At 36.1% G+C, this 15996-nt stretch overlaps 1 protein-coding gene across 2 annotated transcripts in view; it reads right to left on the reverse strand.

Moving 5' to 3' along the window:
• Positions 1–5549: 5549 nt before the first annotated feature.
• Positions 5550–15996, reverse strand: part of scn1laa (sodium channel, voltage-gated, type I-like, alpha) — a 30653-nt gene continuing 20206 nt past the window's right edge. For both annotated transcript variants that reach the window (XM_014001492.1, XM_014001491.1), the window contains 10 exons: positions 14101–14230; positions 13869–14023; positions 13567–13740; positions 11544–11666; positions 10689–10973; positions 10545–10601; positions 8345–8482; positions 8160–8264; positions 7799–8069; positions 5550–7693 (listed from right to left, as the gene is read on the reverse strand). In XM_014001492.1, coding sequence (XP_013856946.1) covers positions 6468–7693; positions 7799–8069; positions 8160–8264; positions 8345–8482; positions 10545–10601; positions 10689–10973; positions 11544–11666; positions 13567–13740; positions 13869–14023; positions 14101–14230 — 2664 coding nt within the window. In that variant the 3' untranslated portion in view covers positions 5550–6467. The remainder of the gene's footprint in view (positions 7694–7798; positions 8070–8159; positions 8265–8344; positions 8483–10544; positions 10602–10688; positions 10974–11543; positions 11667–13566; positions 13741–13868; positions 14024–14100; positions 14231–15996) is intronic.

A 15996-nucleotide genomic window follows, 5' to 3' on the forward strand; every position in this document is an offset into this window, starting at 1 on the left:
ATGTTTAAGTGTAACATATTTGTATTCATATCATGCTTTTTTTAAATGTAAAATTTCCTTATTTGCTTTCAGGTAAACAATATAAAGATAAAAAGCTGTCAGACATATCTAATACAGTAAAATGCACAATTTTCTCTAAATTATAGCGAAGTTGAAACAAAAAAATGCAAGTTGCATAGGTTTGTATTCAAGTAACAAGTAAATGTCTTTGCTTTTAACAACTTCCCGATGCATTAAAATAATGCATGACAATGCTTAACATAACCTGCTTTGAGTATATGGAAATTGTGTGAACTATCCCACTGGTTACACTCTCAAAGGTTGGGTTAAAGTGGCTCTCTTTTTGTATGGCTGGACATATTAAGTCAGAAAGATTTCTAAGAACTGCACCTTCTTTTAGTTTTGTTGTGTAAAATGCATACAAACTAATTTCCTTTGTTTGCACACCTTATTGGTCACTAACACACTTTTACAATGTTTACAGTGCGCAGTGGAAAAATTATTTGGTCAAGCTAGTAATCAGAGGCTCTACTGTCAAACAACACCATGAGCCGACTGTTAAATACAGTAAATCCACAATGTGGTGCCCACACTGTAACAGATACCTCTCCATGTCAGATAGTATTTAGCACCAATCCTGGCACATAATCATTATTCTCTGAAGAGCTCGTCATTGAAAGAATAATTCAGGCTGAGATATGTCTACAGTTTCAACAACTATAGGAAAATAATGTGCCGCATGAGTTTTAAGTGATGGAGAATATTTTCCAAGAATAAATGATGAATCTTCCTTTAATGACTTTCTTTTCCATATTTACTACATATGACACAAAGTAAATCAAATCATTTTTCCCAATAATGAATTTACTATGTCACATAATGTGTGTCACAGTTACATGGCCAACAACCGAGGTGTTGTACTTAGCAAATAACAATAAATATTGCATGTGTTGTTGCACTTTTAAAGAATGCATCTTAAAACCTATTAGAGGAGGACGATGTAATACGGATCCCCTGGGATATTTCGCGTTTTAATCTAATGGTTGTATCCATTGTGGTTTGTGCAGACCATTATTGATCAAAGCAGCATGTCCAATTATACAAGCAGCTCATTTGCTAATGAACACTTTTATTTCAACTTTCCTTGTGTCTTGAAGAAAAAGTTACTTGAAATCTAATTCCTTTTAAAACTTTGAATATTGATGTAAACAAGCAATTTTCAATTACTAAATGATAACGAAAACAAAACAAAAAAGTGATGGAGGACAATTTTTTTCTGCTGTTGCAGACATCTTCAGCAATTTGATGCATGGTAGGTGTTTGAATGTGCACGTGCCTGTGAAAGGAAACTGAGATAAAGAACTGTGTGTCTGTCAGCATGTGTGTCCATCTATTAGCGCACTGAAAAGGTAGAGAGCAGAACTCCCTGCTGTCTAATATAATGGGATTTTCTGTCCATCTATCTGCAGAAAATACAATTACAGAGCTGTTATTGGTAGCATTCTCAAATTTCTCTTTGAAAAGGTTTTTTTTTTTACTATGCTTTCCTTGCATACCAGTGGCCAGATTCAAACCAAATAGGCATCCTTTAACACAAACATGTCCACATGGTAGACTACTGCCCAGCATGCAAGACTCCGGGGATGGGGACGGCAGACCAACATCCGACCTTCAACCCTAATGTAGTTTACCAAAAGAGTTTTCTGTCATGTTGCCAGGCAACCTGCAGGGAGAATCTGCAGAATCATTCTTGATTTAATGACCATTAAAACAGGCAATCAGTAACCCTCACTTGTTGCCACTGGAGAGCTGTTTGCCACATCGCATGAACATAGAGCGGTGGATTTCTTGTACGATTCAGTATTATAACATTAAGAAAAGAAAAATGCTAGACCTAAATAAATAAATAAATAAATAAATAAATAAATAAATAAATAAATAAATAAAATCCTCACAGTGTTGAGTGCATCCTGGCAAACGTTCAGACAGACAGAGGCAGCTCAGATGTTGGCACGATTGCTCAACTCAGGAAAGCAAGACTGTGTGTGTGCAGCACAAAGTGATCATCACATCATCTTTATTGGGCAAATTTGCTGGAATAATGAGCACTCTGCCATCCGTTTCTTGTTGTTTACTGCCCACAAAGTTCAGCAACCACAGCTGACAAAGCCTTTGATGGACAGTCACAAATATTTGGACTGCTTTTAATAATTAATACAACGCTTCTTCCACTTAAGATGCTAATAGGTTCCGGCTCAGCACTCAGAAACCAGATTCTAACCTCATCCACAGATGCTGGATGAAACAGCGTTCTTCAAAATGAAAACATTTGCTGGTAAACGTCTCCATGTTTGAATGAGAAAAGATTCACTTGTTTCAAAGAAATATTTACAGCCCGTATAATTAAAAAAACAAGTTGGATGAAAGTCACGCAAGTTTAAGTGCTTTCCATATTCCAGGAAATTCAAGACAATAATGTGCTGCAAGTTGAACCATTTACAGTTGGAGTGCGCTTTAATTGTTGCGCATGAAATGGACACTGATAACTTTGACAGTTTACAGGTTCTGATATGCCAATAATGATGTTTGGTTGCTGAAAGCATTGAAACATTTTTTTTAAAAATATCACAACAGTAAAAGTTAATGATGATTGCTTCTGAATTATCTGTCAATCAAAGAACTTCACTTAGTCATATTTAAACTGAAAGCTACTTAGTTTCATTCAACAAGAAAATCAATCTTGAATACTTAACATTAGACATTAAATAAAGGATTTTAGATCTGAAATGCAGCATTAAGTCATTAGAGAGTTAAGCTATCATAGATCACAACCTCAAAACGCAAAACATCCTAGTCTGACTTACAACTACTTTTTATGTTTCTGACTCAATATTTAAATTTGAGGAATACACAATTTCAGATAAAATGTACAATACCTCCCTTCAGTTTGCAAAAAAACAAAAATAAATAAATAAATAAACAAAAAAAAMCCCCATTGAAACCTACCTTTGCAATGTTTGAGAACAAAACCAAATAGTTTGCTAACTTTAACAAAATACGTTTGTGATCTACACAGTCTTTAGACGTTATGGTCTCTGGTGACTTGAAAAGCCACACAATTTTCCTTCTTTGATTTAGATGTTCTTGAAGATTTCAGGATTCTTCCAAATTATACAACCACCAATAAACCAGTGCATATTAAGTCTCAACCATACAACACATAGCAGTTTAACAAAAGAAACAAAAGTTTAAAAAAAGGCAGCTAAATTATTATTTGTGGCMTATAGAACTATAGTGTGTCTTCATCCTTTATCAGTTCTTGTAAAACAATGTTTTGGGACTAAACCCTTAAAATTGTGGATAACAAAAAGCAGAGAGGAACTCATTCCAAAATGTTTAGAAGGATCTAAAAAAGCACACTAAGCAAGAAGTTTCATGAGGAGATGCCAAATAAAACTGAGGTGAGTAACTGAAAAGTTTATTTAAACAAAGCTCTTATTTTTACAGATTATTAGTCTTGCATTCAACTCAACAGAAAGTAGACATGGTTACACTTTTTTTTTTTTTTACAAAAAAGTAGGCTTATTTGACACATGGTATCTTTAAATAATTTCCCTTTTTTAGTAAAATGAGTTACAGCAACATCTTACGTGCAGTTTATTTGTACACCACAAATAATATGCATATAAACAAAGAGTTTTATGTAGTAAAAACATTATTTTGGTGTGCATAACAAGTAGCATAGGTATTGAMCATTTAAATTACATGCAAAATGTAGTTTTCATCAATGAAATGGTAACTGTGATGTAGCTGCTGCAGACAGCAACAATATAAAATGTAAACAGAGGCAGGAAAAAGCACAAGGACACATAAGATGTGTGATGCGCTTTCCTTGAGATCACTCATAACACAGTGTATCCTGAGTCGTCTTGTATCCATCTTTAATATTAATTATAATAAAGACTGAGAGGTAAACAGCAAAACACAATCCACTAAGCTCACACACGTCACCAACCCTGTCAGTAATCTAACAGAGCGGTACGATCAGTAATACATCCATGTCATTAATCGTATACAGTAGAACAGGATGTATTATATTTGAGAGAATTAATGAATTTTCTAAAAATGTTAAAATGATATGATCAATATGAAACATGTGCATTTAAGACAAAAATCATAGAAACAGGGGAAACTGTATGGACTTGGAAAAGGCAACAAATTAGGTTAAAAACATAAAATGTCCTACCTGGCAACATCAAAGACTACTGCAGAAAACTGTCAGGGTTTGTTTTTAGGTAAAAAAAAATTAAAGCAAATTCCAAATACAAACCATTTACCCTTCAAATCCCTAGATGTAAAAATCTTTAAAGATTTAACTTTAAACAAAGCATTCACACATTACATTACAATGAACATGTGTGCCACGACTTTAGCATCCCGAATTTCCACATGGCATGTTGAATATAAAGAAATTATAAAATACATTATAATACAAACAGTTACATAAATACCACACCATTCACACAACTCACACTCATCTTACAATCTCAAAAGTCAYATAAGAGATAAGTGTGATGATACTTTCTTTTCATGTGCAGTGGTAGCAGATTGAACACAAAGCCAGTCTGTACCTATTTGTGCTGATTCGAAGACACAATAGGTTTAATGACATACAGTATGGGAACATTTTCAGTGAAAAAAAAAGTGTAAAGTGTTTTGCACAAGGGTTCATGCATTCACAGCAATTAGCACACAATCAGCACATTTGACACAACAGTTTTTTTTTATGTAAAAATGAATAAATAAATAAAACCAGTACAGCAGTTTGTATCATAAATTATAAAGGCTTGGGATAATGCATGGTGAAAATAGCAGTCTTTGGCATGCACAGCCATGGAAACAGCCATGCAGATCTACATGCTGTATGGCTTTATCAAACATTTTAAGCACTATCAGTCCCTAAGACTTTTATTAAAGCAGTGCATTCAGTAAAAAAAAAGTTTAAAGTGGACACATCATGCTTTTAAATCCTTCATTTTTCATATTTAAATCATTCAGTTACGGTCTTTATAAAGTGGAACTACAATGATTTGGTCTGAATTCCTCCTTATTCTAACTTTACCAGCCCCTCTTTCACCACTTTTCTGATGTGTGTCACAAAGCAGCTGGTTTTGATGCTGTTCCTTTAAGGCGCTTCCAGACCGGTCCACGCCGGCTTGAGAGTGGGGTTTAGCATTTTCTAGCAGAGCGGAAATGTTTTATTTACAATTCAATTAAAACGATGTCAACAACAGAAAGCTTTTCCATCCAGCCTTACATGATGAAGCCAGAGTCTGACCCAGAGCCAGAGGAAAATGAAGAAGACCAAATTGTAGATGTCAAGTCCAGACCTTATTTGTAGTTCTGCTGCTGATAATTTGACGTAATAGTTCAAATAACATCATATAAAACATAGAAAAATTAATCAGCTGAAATATATGACCCAAACAGAATATAAAGAAATCTTTGTAGCACTGGGAAAGACTAAATTCAACTTTTCTGAACTCCAAGTACACAACAAAATTAATTTAACAGCTATAAAAAGAGGATTTTGCATGATATGTTCCCTTTAAACACAAAGGAATAAACCTAAAAGTAAAATGAACTCTATATATGTGTAATTTTTATATAAAAACAAAAAATAAAAATAAATATCTAAATCTTAGGATAAAACACTTTTTCTGCTTGAAAACAAAAATTGGTTGGGAACTGAAATGTAGAGATATATACATGAACACTTCAAGACACAGGTAGTAGAAATAGCTGCAGTAGACATTCAGTACAAAAGCATTAGAGATCACTATAAAGAATTAGAGTTCAGATCATCTGAAAAAGGAATCTGTGGAAATGAATAACTTAAATTTTACTTGTTGTAAATTGCGTTTTGAACACCCTAACTTTGGAGAAACAGAGTTTTTTCTGACTGGACTGGTGAAATAACAGATGGTCTCGCTGGGGTCAAAACCAAAGTGGATTTCTGCCATCTTATAACAACTTTAACATTCAAAACATCTTCACAGTTCATGCAAATGCTATTTTATAAATATTTCCATTATGGTTAATTTTACACGGGTATTTGCAAGCGTAAATAGTAGATGCAGTGGCTATCTGCAACTCTTTTGGAGCAGCCTAGGGCAATACCAGTGATAATTTTATCCACAAATACAAAAACAAAACAAAACAAAACAAAACAAAACGTGAACTGTTGTTTGTGCATCAATAAATCAATTCTATTTCTCCAAACTGAAGTCATTCAAAATATTATCTACAACAAGTAAGATATTAGCTGTCCATAACTTTTCAACTGAAACTCTTATCACAGGATTTAACTATTCATAATACTTTATATAATGTTGCAAACAGCTATGAAGATTTATTTTCCTGGAATCATTTAAAATTGTTCGTGTAAAAATGTAAACACTTCATTTTCATTCTTGCAAAGTCTTTTCTGCATCTTCAGTGTTCTTCTTTGTGTCTTGTTCTTTGACATCTTTGCTCCCAACCTCCTTTTCTCTTTGGTCTTTTTCATATTTGTTTTTGCCGTTTGTCGTCACACCGTGAATGCCCCACGACGACGAAGAGGCTGTCGAGTGTGCCGGTTCAGTTTTATCAGAACTCGATTTCTTTTTAGGTTTTTCCGTCAAATGGTTGTCTCTGTTGGTGACCTCTTCATCGGTTTTAGTGTCAACATTCAAGATGTCAGAGAACTTACTCTTAACGGCATAATGTCTGTATGCTCTCTGAATCACAACAGCTGATAGATCTTCCTGTTTGCGGCGGAGGGTGGAAGTAATGGGTTCATAGGACAGTTTGGAAGGATTTGAGGCCATGAAGCGCTCCTCCATTTGTCCTCTCAGGTTGTCCATCTCTGCACTTTCACCCAAAACACGCTTCGTGAAAGCAAATAGGATATCTAAGCAGTGAACACGGTCACCACTCACAACAGGTAAATCCATGGACATGAGTATCTTTCTGTTAGGCTTGGGGATGCGTAGCGGGGGGCTAAGAGTACTGGCTAATTCTGAAACCAAGTTGTACTTGACAAACTGTGTTGCACTAGGATCAAATCTTTCCCAGACCTCATAGAACATTTCAAAGTCATCTTCACTTAATGGGTCAGCACTCTCCTCTGTTGCCACGCCAAAGTTCTCCAGAATGACTGCAATATACATGTTCACCACAATAAGAAAGCAGATAATGATGTAGCTCACAAAGAAGGCAATTCCCACTGAAGGTTTTCCACAATTTCCTTTAGCATTGCTCCCTGGATGCTCCATGGCATTATTACAATCATCACCTGTGTTCAGCATGGGGGCTAAAAGCTCATTCCAGCCCCCCGACGTGGTAATTTGAAACAAACAGAGCATGCTGTTTCCAAAAGTCTCAAAATTGAAAAGGTCATCAATGCCCTTTTCTTTCTTGACATAAGCAAAATTTGACATGGCAAAGATGGCGTAGATAAACATCACCAAGAAGAGCAAGAGACCAATGTTGAACAAGGCAGGAAGTGACATCATCAAGGCAAACAAGAGTGTGCGGATTCCTTTGGCACTTTTAATAAGGCGGAGGACTCGGCCAATTCGAGCCAGCCGAATGACTCTGAACAGGGTTGGTGAGACAAAATACTTCTTTATCAAATCTGAGAGAAATGTGCCTACAGAAAAAAAGAGAGARAGAGAAAAGATGTATGAATTACTAACAATAAAACAGGAATACTCCAAAACAAGTAATTTGTTTGGGCAAAAGAGGCCACACATACCGACAATTGAAAGAATGACTACTATGAAATCAAATATATTCCAGCCGTTCATGAAAAAGTAGTGTCGAAGTGCGATCATCTTTAACAGACATTCTCCACTGAAGACAATAATAAACGCTATGTTGATGTTCTCGAGAATTTTATCTTTTACACTGTCGTCATCTTCTGTTTCCACCATCATGGTTACCATATTAAGCCAGATTAGAACCATGATCACAATATCAAATGCTTGCTTTGTGACCAAGTCAAAGACGTATCCTTGTATCTTGTTCTAAAAACAGACACAAAAAACTCATTTAGACAATGTAAAAAATATTTTTATCAACATAAATTTGAAGCATTCATAATTAAAGTTCCATACTGCCGGCCTAGGGACAGGTTTTTGTGGTTTCTTTGACCCCAACTTTTTCATTGCATTGTAGTATTTCTTCTGCTCTTCAGTCATGAAAATGTCTTGACCTCCAAAGTAAAGAGAGGAAGAGAGCAACATTAGACCACAAAAAAAGAAAAAAATATATATAAACTGTGTTAAAAAGTGATACTTATCTTTTTCTTTTGCTGATTGAAATTGTCTATAATGACACCAATGAAGAGATTGAGGGTAAAAAAGGATCCAAATATGATGAAAACAACAAAATATATATACATCCAAAAGTTTCTCTCATATTCTGGTTGTTCGTCTCGCTATAAATGACACACACAAATAAAACAAAAACAAAACAAATACAAAACATGTTTTCTCCATTAGTAAATAATGTGTCCATTAAAGTGACTTTTTGATTCTACAAGACTGGCAACAATCAGGCCTGGCTTAGAGAAATGTACCTCAGCTTTCCAAATATTGTGACTAATCACAGTTAATTCACGATTTAAAAATGGGGGTTGGTTTGCATTGTATGTTTACCTTAATAAATGAAATCAAAATTTCAAAACATTTAGTATTTACTCAGGTTGTCTTTGACCTGGGGTGTAACATGTAGAGTACAATGAGAGAAGGGGGTGGACAGCTTCTGAGATACAAAATAAATCTGAAGCTGAGTTTTAGAGAAAAATCTATGAGATTTTTTAAAAACATCTACTGTATATACAGTACATGCAAAATGGGGGAAAATATGTGCAATTTACAGACAATCTGCACAACTTGATATATGTAGATATGTCTCTACTACGTGTAGTGGTCACCTCGAGTGGAATAAACAGTTCCACTTGTCTTTGACCTTGGTCTCAGAAGACCTCCTTCAGAGAGACAAAACTCTGTTCCTTTGAAAACTGAATTTATGTCATAATGTGTCTTATTAAACATTAAAGAGTTGTTTTCTTCTTCTTAATCAGGTAATAAACAGAATCATCTTCTTTCTTTTCATAATTTTATGGATTTTCAATGTTCTCTTGTTTTAATGCAAATCATTGCTTGAAATTTTGATTATAGATTTTTCTGTTGAGATAATTTACCGTACTTAGCTAAACTCAGCATTATGGTTAAGCTTTGTTATGAAACTTTTTTTGTCTGAATCATCATGATGTATGTTCTTAAATGAAATAATTCATTTTTAGATTTTCAGTAAATCATCCTTTAAGTGTCTTTAAGTGTTCTTGCCAGGGGACAGGCTGTACAGAGACAGACGACAGCATTTTTTTTTTGTTTAAGACAAACAGCCCCTGGTAGTGCCTCAGTAACACTTCTATCTTTTAACTAACATCTTTGGTCTAAGACTAACAGTAGAATTTTTTTTCTTGTGCTTCGACAAGGAAGCAGCTGTTTCTCTCCAGTGAGGAGAACAAGCGCTTGGCTCAAGGTTTGGCCCATTGAGTCAAAGGGAGACCTCTCAGCATGGACCAGACCAACACTCGGTCTYGTCCATTATCTTAAGCTTATCAAAGCCACACAGAGCAACTTTTGTTTTGAAACTTCTGTGGCGGAAGTATTTTTGTTTTTTGAGACGAAAACAGAGAAGACCCTTGTATCTGATCTTTGATTGAAAGCAGAGCAGGAGACGCTAAAAGAGTGGGCCTGGAAGTGTCCGACTAGGTGAGGTTCTGAGAGTCCTTCACCAACTGGACGACCTTCCCTTCGACTTGAACCGTGGTGGATGACTCCTCTGTCCTCGGTCAAGGTAATGGCTGCCCGTTACTGAGCGTACCAAGTGTCTGACTGAATTTGTTGAGAGATGTTTGCCTTTTCTGGTCAAAAATCCACATTCTTTAAGGATAAAGTTAAAAACTAAATAATCCTCTTCTTCCGCCTTTTGTTACCATAAACCTTATGCCCTGCCAAAACTTAAGAAAAAGTGCCGCAAACAAATGGTTTATTAATATCTAAGACTAAAAGTTTGTTGTTCTAACTTTTTATAGGAAATTAAGCTCACAAATAAGTGTACATTCATGATTTTGTTTGATTGTGTAAATAAATGTTCGCATTTATTAATGGATCAAGTCAAAATTCACTGAGTCACGTTCACTTTTTGTGTTTGTCATTCAATTTTGCATAAAGAAGATTTTTTCCTGAAAATAAGAGAACTCGTGATAAATACATTTCCTTATAACTTTTGTTATAAGAGGGTGTAAATTCATTACATATTTTTATACAGTCCAGATCTGTTGATCCATGAACTGCATTTTATCTCACTCCATTGTTAGTCATTGTACCCAACCCCTCCGTCTTGCCACAATGACTGCACCTATCTTGCAAATATGCTAAATATACAAGTTTTAGTCRTGTTCAGGTAATCAAAATAAAATTTAATACCCTTTCTGGTGAGTCCACAGCGGCGTACATGATTTCCATCCAACCTTTAAATGTAGCCTGTTTAGGAATTAATGCAGCAAATGAGAAATCAAAGATGTCGAAATTACATTCATTTTGACACTTTCACGTGGTTAAATAACTTACCACTTGCAGAAGGGCAAGGTAGCCCATGGCAACATTGTCATAGTTGACTTTGAGATTTTTCCAGCTTGCCGTGTTATCGGGATTGTTCTTTAACATGAGACAATCAGTCATATTTTTCACCTGCGCTGGTAAAAAAGCCGTATTTGTAGTTGTGTTGACACAACTGTGGAACTTTCCAGCAAATAAGTTGACACCCATGATGCTGAAGATGAGCCAGAAGATGAGACAAACCAGCAGCACATTGAAGATGGAAGGAATGGCTCCCATAAGGGCATTAACAACTACCTGTAAATAAACACACACATGAACGACATGACTTTATAGATGTGTTTGGCCATGTTACGGTTCTATGGCACACAAGACAATTTGGATCTAAGGTAAAATACCATGCCATTACAAGGGAAAAAAGGAGCAAACAAAATTGAATAAATCAGTGTACAATAGCGTGTAATAAGCAAAACTGTAATGACTTAATTGCTGTCTGTGAGGCTGACAGTCTRTCAAGATAAGATGTTCTTTTTTGATTAATCCTATAGATAAATTTGGCTTAGGTTTCCTGACATATGCCTTTGTTTTGCTGCTTAAACTGCAAGATGACCAACTGACCTCATTTCCTCACTCAGCTGCTTGTGAATCTTTTCTACATGTTGGCATATATAACAATGTCTACTAATAATGTTTTTCTTTGTCTTTCTTCTAATATAAAATGACACCTGGTAATTTGTTAATTTTGCAACAGGTCCATATTTGTGCCAAAGTGTTTAACGTTGATTATCACCAAACTGTGTGTCCCCTGTGTACACAATTCAATATACTGAAGGTAAACAATTCACTGGGATGCTTTGTTACTCTTACCCTCATGCCTTCAAATCTCGACAGGGCTCTTAGGGGCCTCAGAGCTCGTAGGGTTCTTAGAGATTTGATTGCACCTAATTCGGAATAGTCCAAAGCATTGGCCACAAGACTGATCAGTGAAACCTGAAGGACAGACAAAAATAAACATGTTGTGCATACAGGGAACACTATTAATCTTTAAAGAGATAGTTTGGCTATTTTTGAAGTGATGGTCTTTCAAATAGTTATGTAAAAGAGTTAACCTTTATATCTGTGATATCAGCCATAAAGAATGGGATAATGTAGAAAAGAACAAGTTGACCTACAAGTCAGGCTAATTGCTAGCCAAACTGGCTCATGTTTCATAGTAATTTTTTAGGCAAATAAAACAACTCTTTGCTCAAGTGTTACGCTGGCGTTATTTAATGTTATATAAACTAATGTTAAGGTCCTGTCACATTAGACAACTTATGMCAACTTATGAAACATTTTTTATGTCTAAATTGCTAATAAAAGTTGTAAATTTGATCATTTTTTAAAAGAATTACAGTATGTACAAGCCTAAAAGAAGCTTCCAGTTGATTTTAAATTCCATCTTCAATGTAGATGTCTAAAATTTTCACAAGTTGGCATAAGTTGTCTATGACTTCATAGTGTGAAAGGGCTTTTAAATCTACATATTTTAGCATAGCATCATTTGCTTAGCTTATTTGACCAGTTGAACAACATATATGCTACTATGTGTAACTTTTGCAACAAAGTCAGTCAGTCTTAGAATACCTACATTTGCATAGTAACATGGACAATATTTGGTTAATAAAAAACAGGCAAACATTCAGATAAAGTTATGCAAAAAAGTAGAGCTTTAACTAATGTAGCATTTTATCACATTAGCATATCATTTGAGCACAAGTTATTTGCCTAAAAAATATGTAAAAAATAACGACTATTCTCAATTAACCTGACTCGTAGGAGGACTGATATCTGGGTTGTAAGAAAATATCAGTACACTGGAATATTGCAATATTTCATTCACCAATACTGAATTGATTCTCTAAAGTACTGTATTAATATTTAATTAAGGCTCAAAATGTAGACTTTCATGCCAGTGGTTCATTCTTGTGTTGTATTTTAGCCTCAGGCTGCTAGTTGGCAGCAGACAGCCAGCCATTTGGCTCTTTCACTCCTGAGGAGCCTGAGAGTATAATGCTATAGCTTAAACTTTCACATTGTCGGTAAATGTTTGTACTGAGTACCGGTGTCTGAATCTGAGGTAGGATTGCCAACTCTCTTGTAATAGCCGGGATGTTCAAAGCCAAAATGAAAGTGGCTTGTGCGGGATGCCCTTTCTCTGACCGCAGCCTAAAATCAGAGCTGTTGTGATTCGGCAGGCAGGTAGGCATTCGTTTAGTGCATAGAGCTGAAGGGGTCCACGAGGTACGGTACTAAAGTGAACAAATCCAATGACCATATGAAACAGAGAGGACATTAAAATGACTGGCGTACTCACTCTACCCCCTTAAGGGGCTTCATGACAGCAATGCAGACTGTAACAACTTCTTTTAATCCATTTACTAAACTTTAGCAAAAGGCCATTGTTAGTGTCTTAAAGCTGCCACAAATATAGTTTCAACTTATTTAATGGTACATTTGGTCTAACAATTGAAAACATGAATGTAATAAGAAATATTAAACATATAAAATACATATATTGAGTTTTAATATTTAAAATTTTGGGCCAAAAATGGCAATACATTGCTTTCTATTGTCTTGCTTACGGTATCACAATATATCATATCGCGACCCTTGTGTCATGAGATGTATCATATCACCAAACTCTTGCCAATACACAGCCATACTAATTTCATAGTTGATTTTGTGTTAGAGTCCATGTTGTTAAGACATAATGCAGAACTGTTTAATTGCTTTTTCATGTGAATTGTGTTTGCATTATTTGCATATACCTCAACACCTTTGAAAACTGGGTTTGACAAATAAAGTAGGTACTGTATGTTTCAGTTTAAACTGATGTGTTTAAACCTACATCAACAATGAAGAAGTCCAACCAGCACCAATAATTTGTAAAATACTTGGCAAATCCATATGCCACCCACTTCAGCAGCATCTCCAGAACAAAGATGAAGGTGAATATTTTGTCAGCATATTCCAATACCACTTTAACGATTTTCCTTTGCTCGATGTAGATGTCTTCAAATGCCTAGAGGGAAAACGTTGTGAGTCCTTAAATCAAATTTGCAATTATACTTTTCAGTAATGTCAAAATGATAAAGAAACTAATCTTAAAGCAGTCCAAATTTAAATGCAAGATAACTTTTTGAAACTTACAAGYGCTCCACTGCTAAGCAAAATCATAAAGATGATGAAGCTCTCAAACCAGTTGTGCTCCACTATGCAAAAGCAAGTTTTTCTGAATGTCCACCACAGCTTCCAAAAGCCCACTTTCACATCAACCTGACAACACTTAAACTTTTTCACACAGCCTGAGAAGAGATGAAAATATGTTACCCATATGCAGAATACAATGTAATATTGCAAATCGCATTGAGGTAGTTTTTACCTGCAGTAAAACAGTCCTTAGGTTCCTTCTTTACTTCAATTTCAAAGTCAATGTCAGATTTTCCTCTATCTTCTGTAAAATCCACTGTACTGCCCTCCGAGGAGCTGGACTGCCCATCATCATCTATAGCCTTTGAAAAAGAGTAATATTAGGTTTGAGTTTGATTATGAAAACAACAGTGATCATTTACAGAAATTTCAACCCAAAATATGTGACTGGCCAAGGCAAACACAAGAAACAAGTCTCCTCCGGGGTCATTTTGAGTTATTTACAGAATCTGTGTGGGTGTGGGTTCTGAGTTATTCAGTGATGTTAAACACATGGCTATCACAAAAACAAACAAACAAACAAACAAACAAAAAAACCCGATATGGCCATTTGAGTGTTGGCAATCTGCAAACAGGATTAGAGAGAAAACAGTTTCAGAAGAGTTGTCCCCATACCATACAACACCTCCCATCATGGCATGTTTTCTTTTCACCCTGATCTTTCTGTGGATGTTGTCATCTCCAAAATAAATACTTTTTAGCCTGTTAGCTTCAAATGTTGTAGTAGTGATGTCCAGCTTCTGAACTGTTACGATCCAGCTTCTCGCCATGAGTCAAAGCATTCTTCATTTTCCTCGTCTTCAGCTAACTTCAACTGAAAACATAATGTTTCCAAAGTATTGCGGTCGCTATTGTTGATTTGTCTGCTTCATCTTGTTCTGATTCAGAATCAGAAGTGACACAGCCGTTTCGGATGTTATCAGTACATTAAATGGACATTATTAGCGGTTTTCAATCCCATAGAATGGCTTCAGACTGTCCCGACTGTGCAGTCTAGCAGTTTATTAGTCCCATAGAATGGCTTCAGACTATCCCGACAGTGCCCCCGAGTGGCTTACCAATGCCATAAATGTTGGAATGCAACAATCTGCTACCGCCGGAGTCCGGTCTACTTTATCGTAGCCCAGGTCATTTTCTCTAAAATGAACCTTAGTGGCTTTATGCCTTATGCTAACCAGACTGCATAAAAAAACCTTAGTGGTTTTATGCCCCATATTAACCAGATTGCATAAAAAACCTTAGTGGCTTTATGCCTCATACTAACCAGATGACAGTCTGAAGCCATTCTATGGGACGGAGAACCTACTTGGCGGCAGAGTCGGGACAGTCTGAAGCCATTGTATGGGACAGATAACAGCTAATAACGTCCATTTAATGGATGATAACATCCGAAGCGAGTGCACAGGGACATCGTCGTCTGCCTTGGTAAAAAAGTTACTGCCACTGTGAAGCTAACAGCCGTGGTTTGTTTCTGGAACAGCAGGTTCTTAACCCACGCACTCTAAAACAGAAATAACCGGTTAAGCCATGTGTTTCAGATTCTTCTGTGCACAACATCTGTTTTATCTCAATTCACGAGTTTTTCACAGTTTGACTATCTTTAAAGTCTGCTTCCTGGTAACAGTTGGCTTTGGAAGCGATTTTTTCAATGAGTTTTTGAATTAAAATGCAGTGTCTGAGCGCTTTCAGCTCAAACGCCCGGGAACTTCAAACTAATCACACATTACCGTCATAGTGGGAGGTGAGTAAAAAGTTCTGCCGGTGGGTTGAGCCAAAAGGGGCAGTCGAGTCGACRCTGAGAACACCAGTGACATGATTTTCGTCATGAAACTACGACAATTCGTGCCAACTTGGCAGTTCGAAGGGAGTGTGAATTAAGCTTAAGCTGATGATAACCTTTCCCTCCACCACGAGCATGTGCTCGCAAACATCATCACTTTGTGGTACGCTGGCTCTACCACTGCTGACAAGAAGAGGCTGCAGGGGGTGATCAGGACGGCTGAGAATGTAACTGTTTATCCTCTCCTCTACCTTGACAATATTACCAGCAGGGATACCATGCTTGTTG

This window comes from Austrofundulus limnaeus, unplaced genomic scaffold (genome assembly GCF_001266775.1).
Source record: "Austrofundulus limnaeus strain Quisiro unplaced genomic scaffold, Austrofundulus_limnaeus-1.0 Scaffold9, whole genome shotgun sequence".
Classification (NCBI taxonomy): domain Eukaryota; kingdom Metazoa; phylum Chordata; class Actinopteri; order Cyprinodontiformes; family Rivulidae; genus Austrofundulus; species Austrofundulus limnaeus.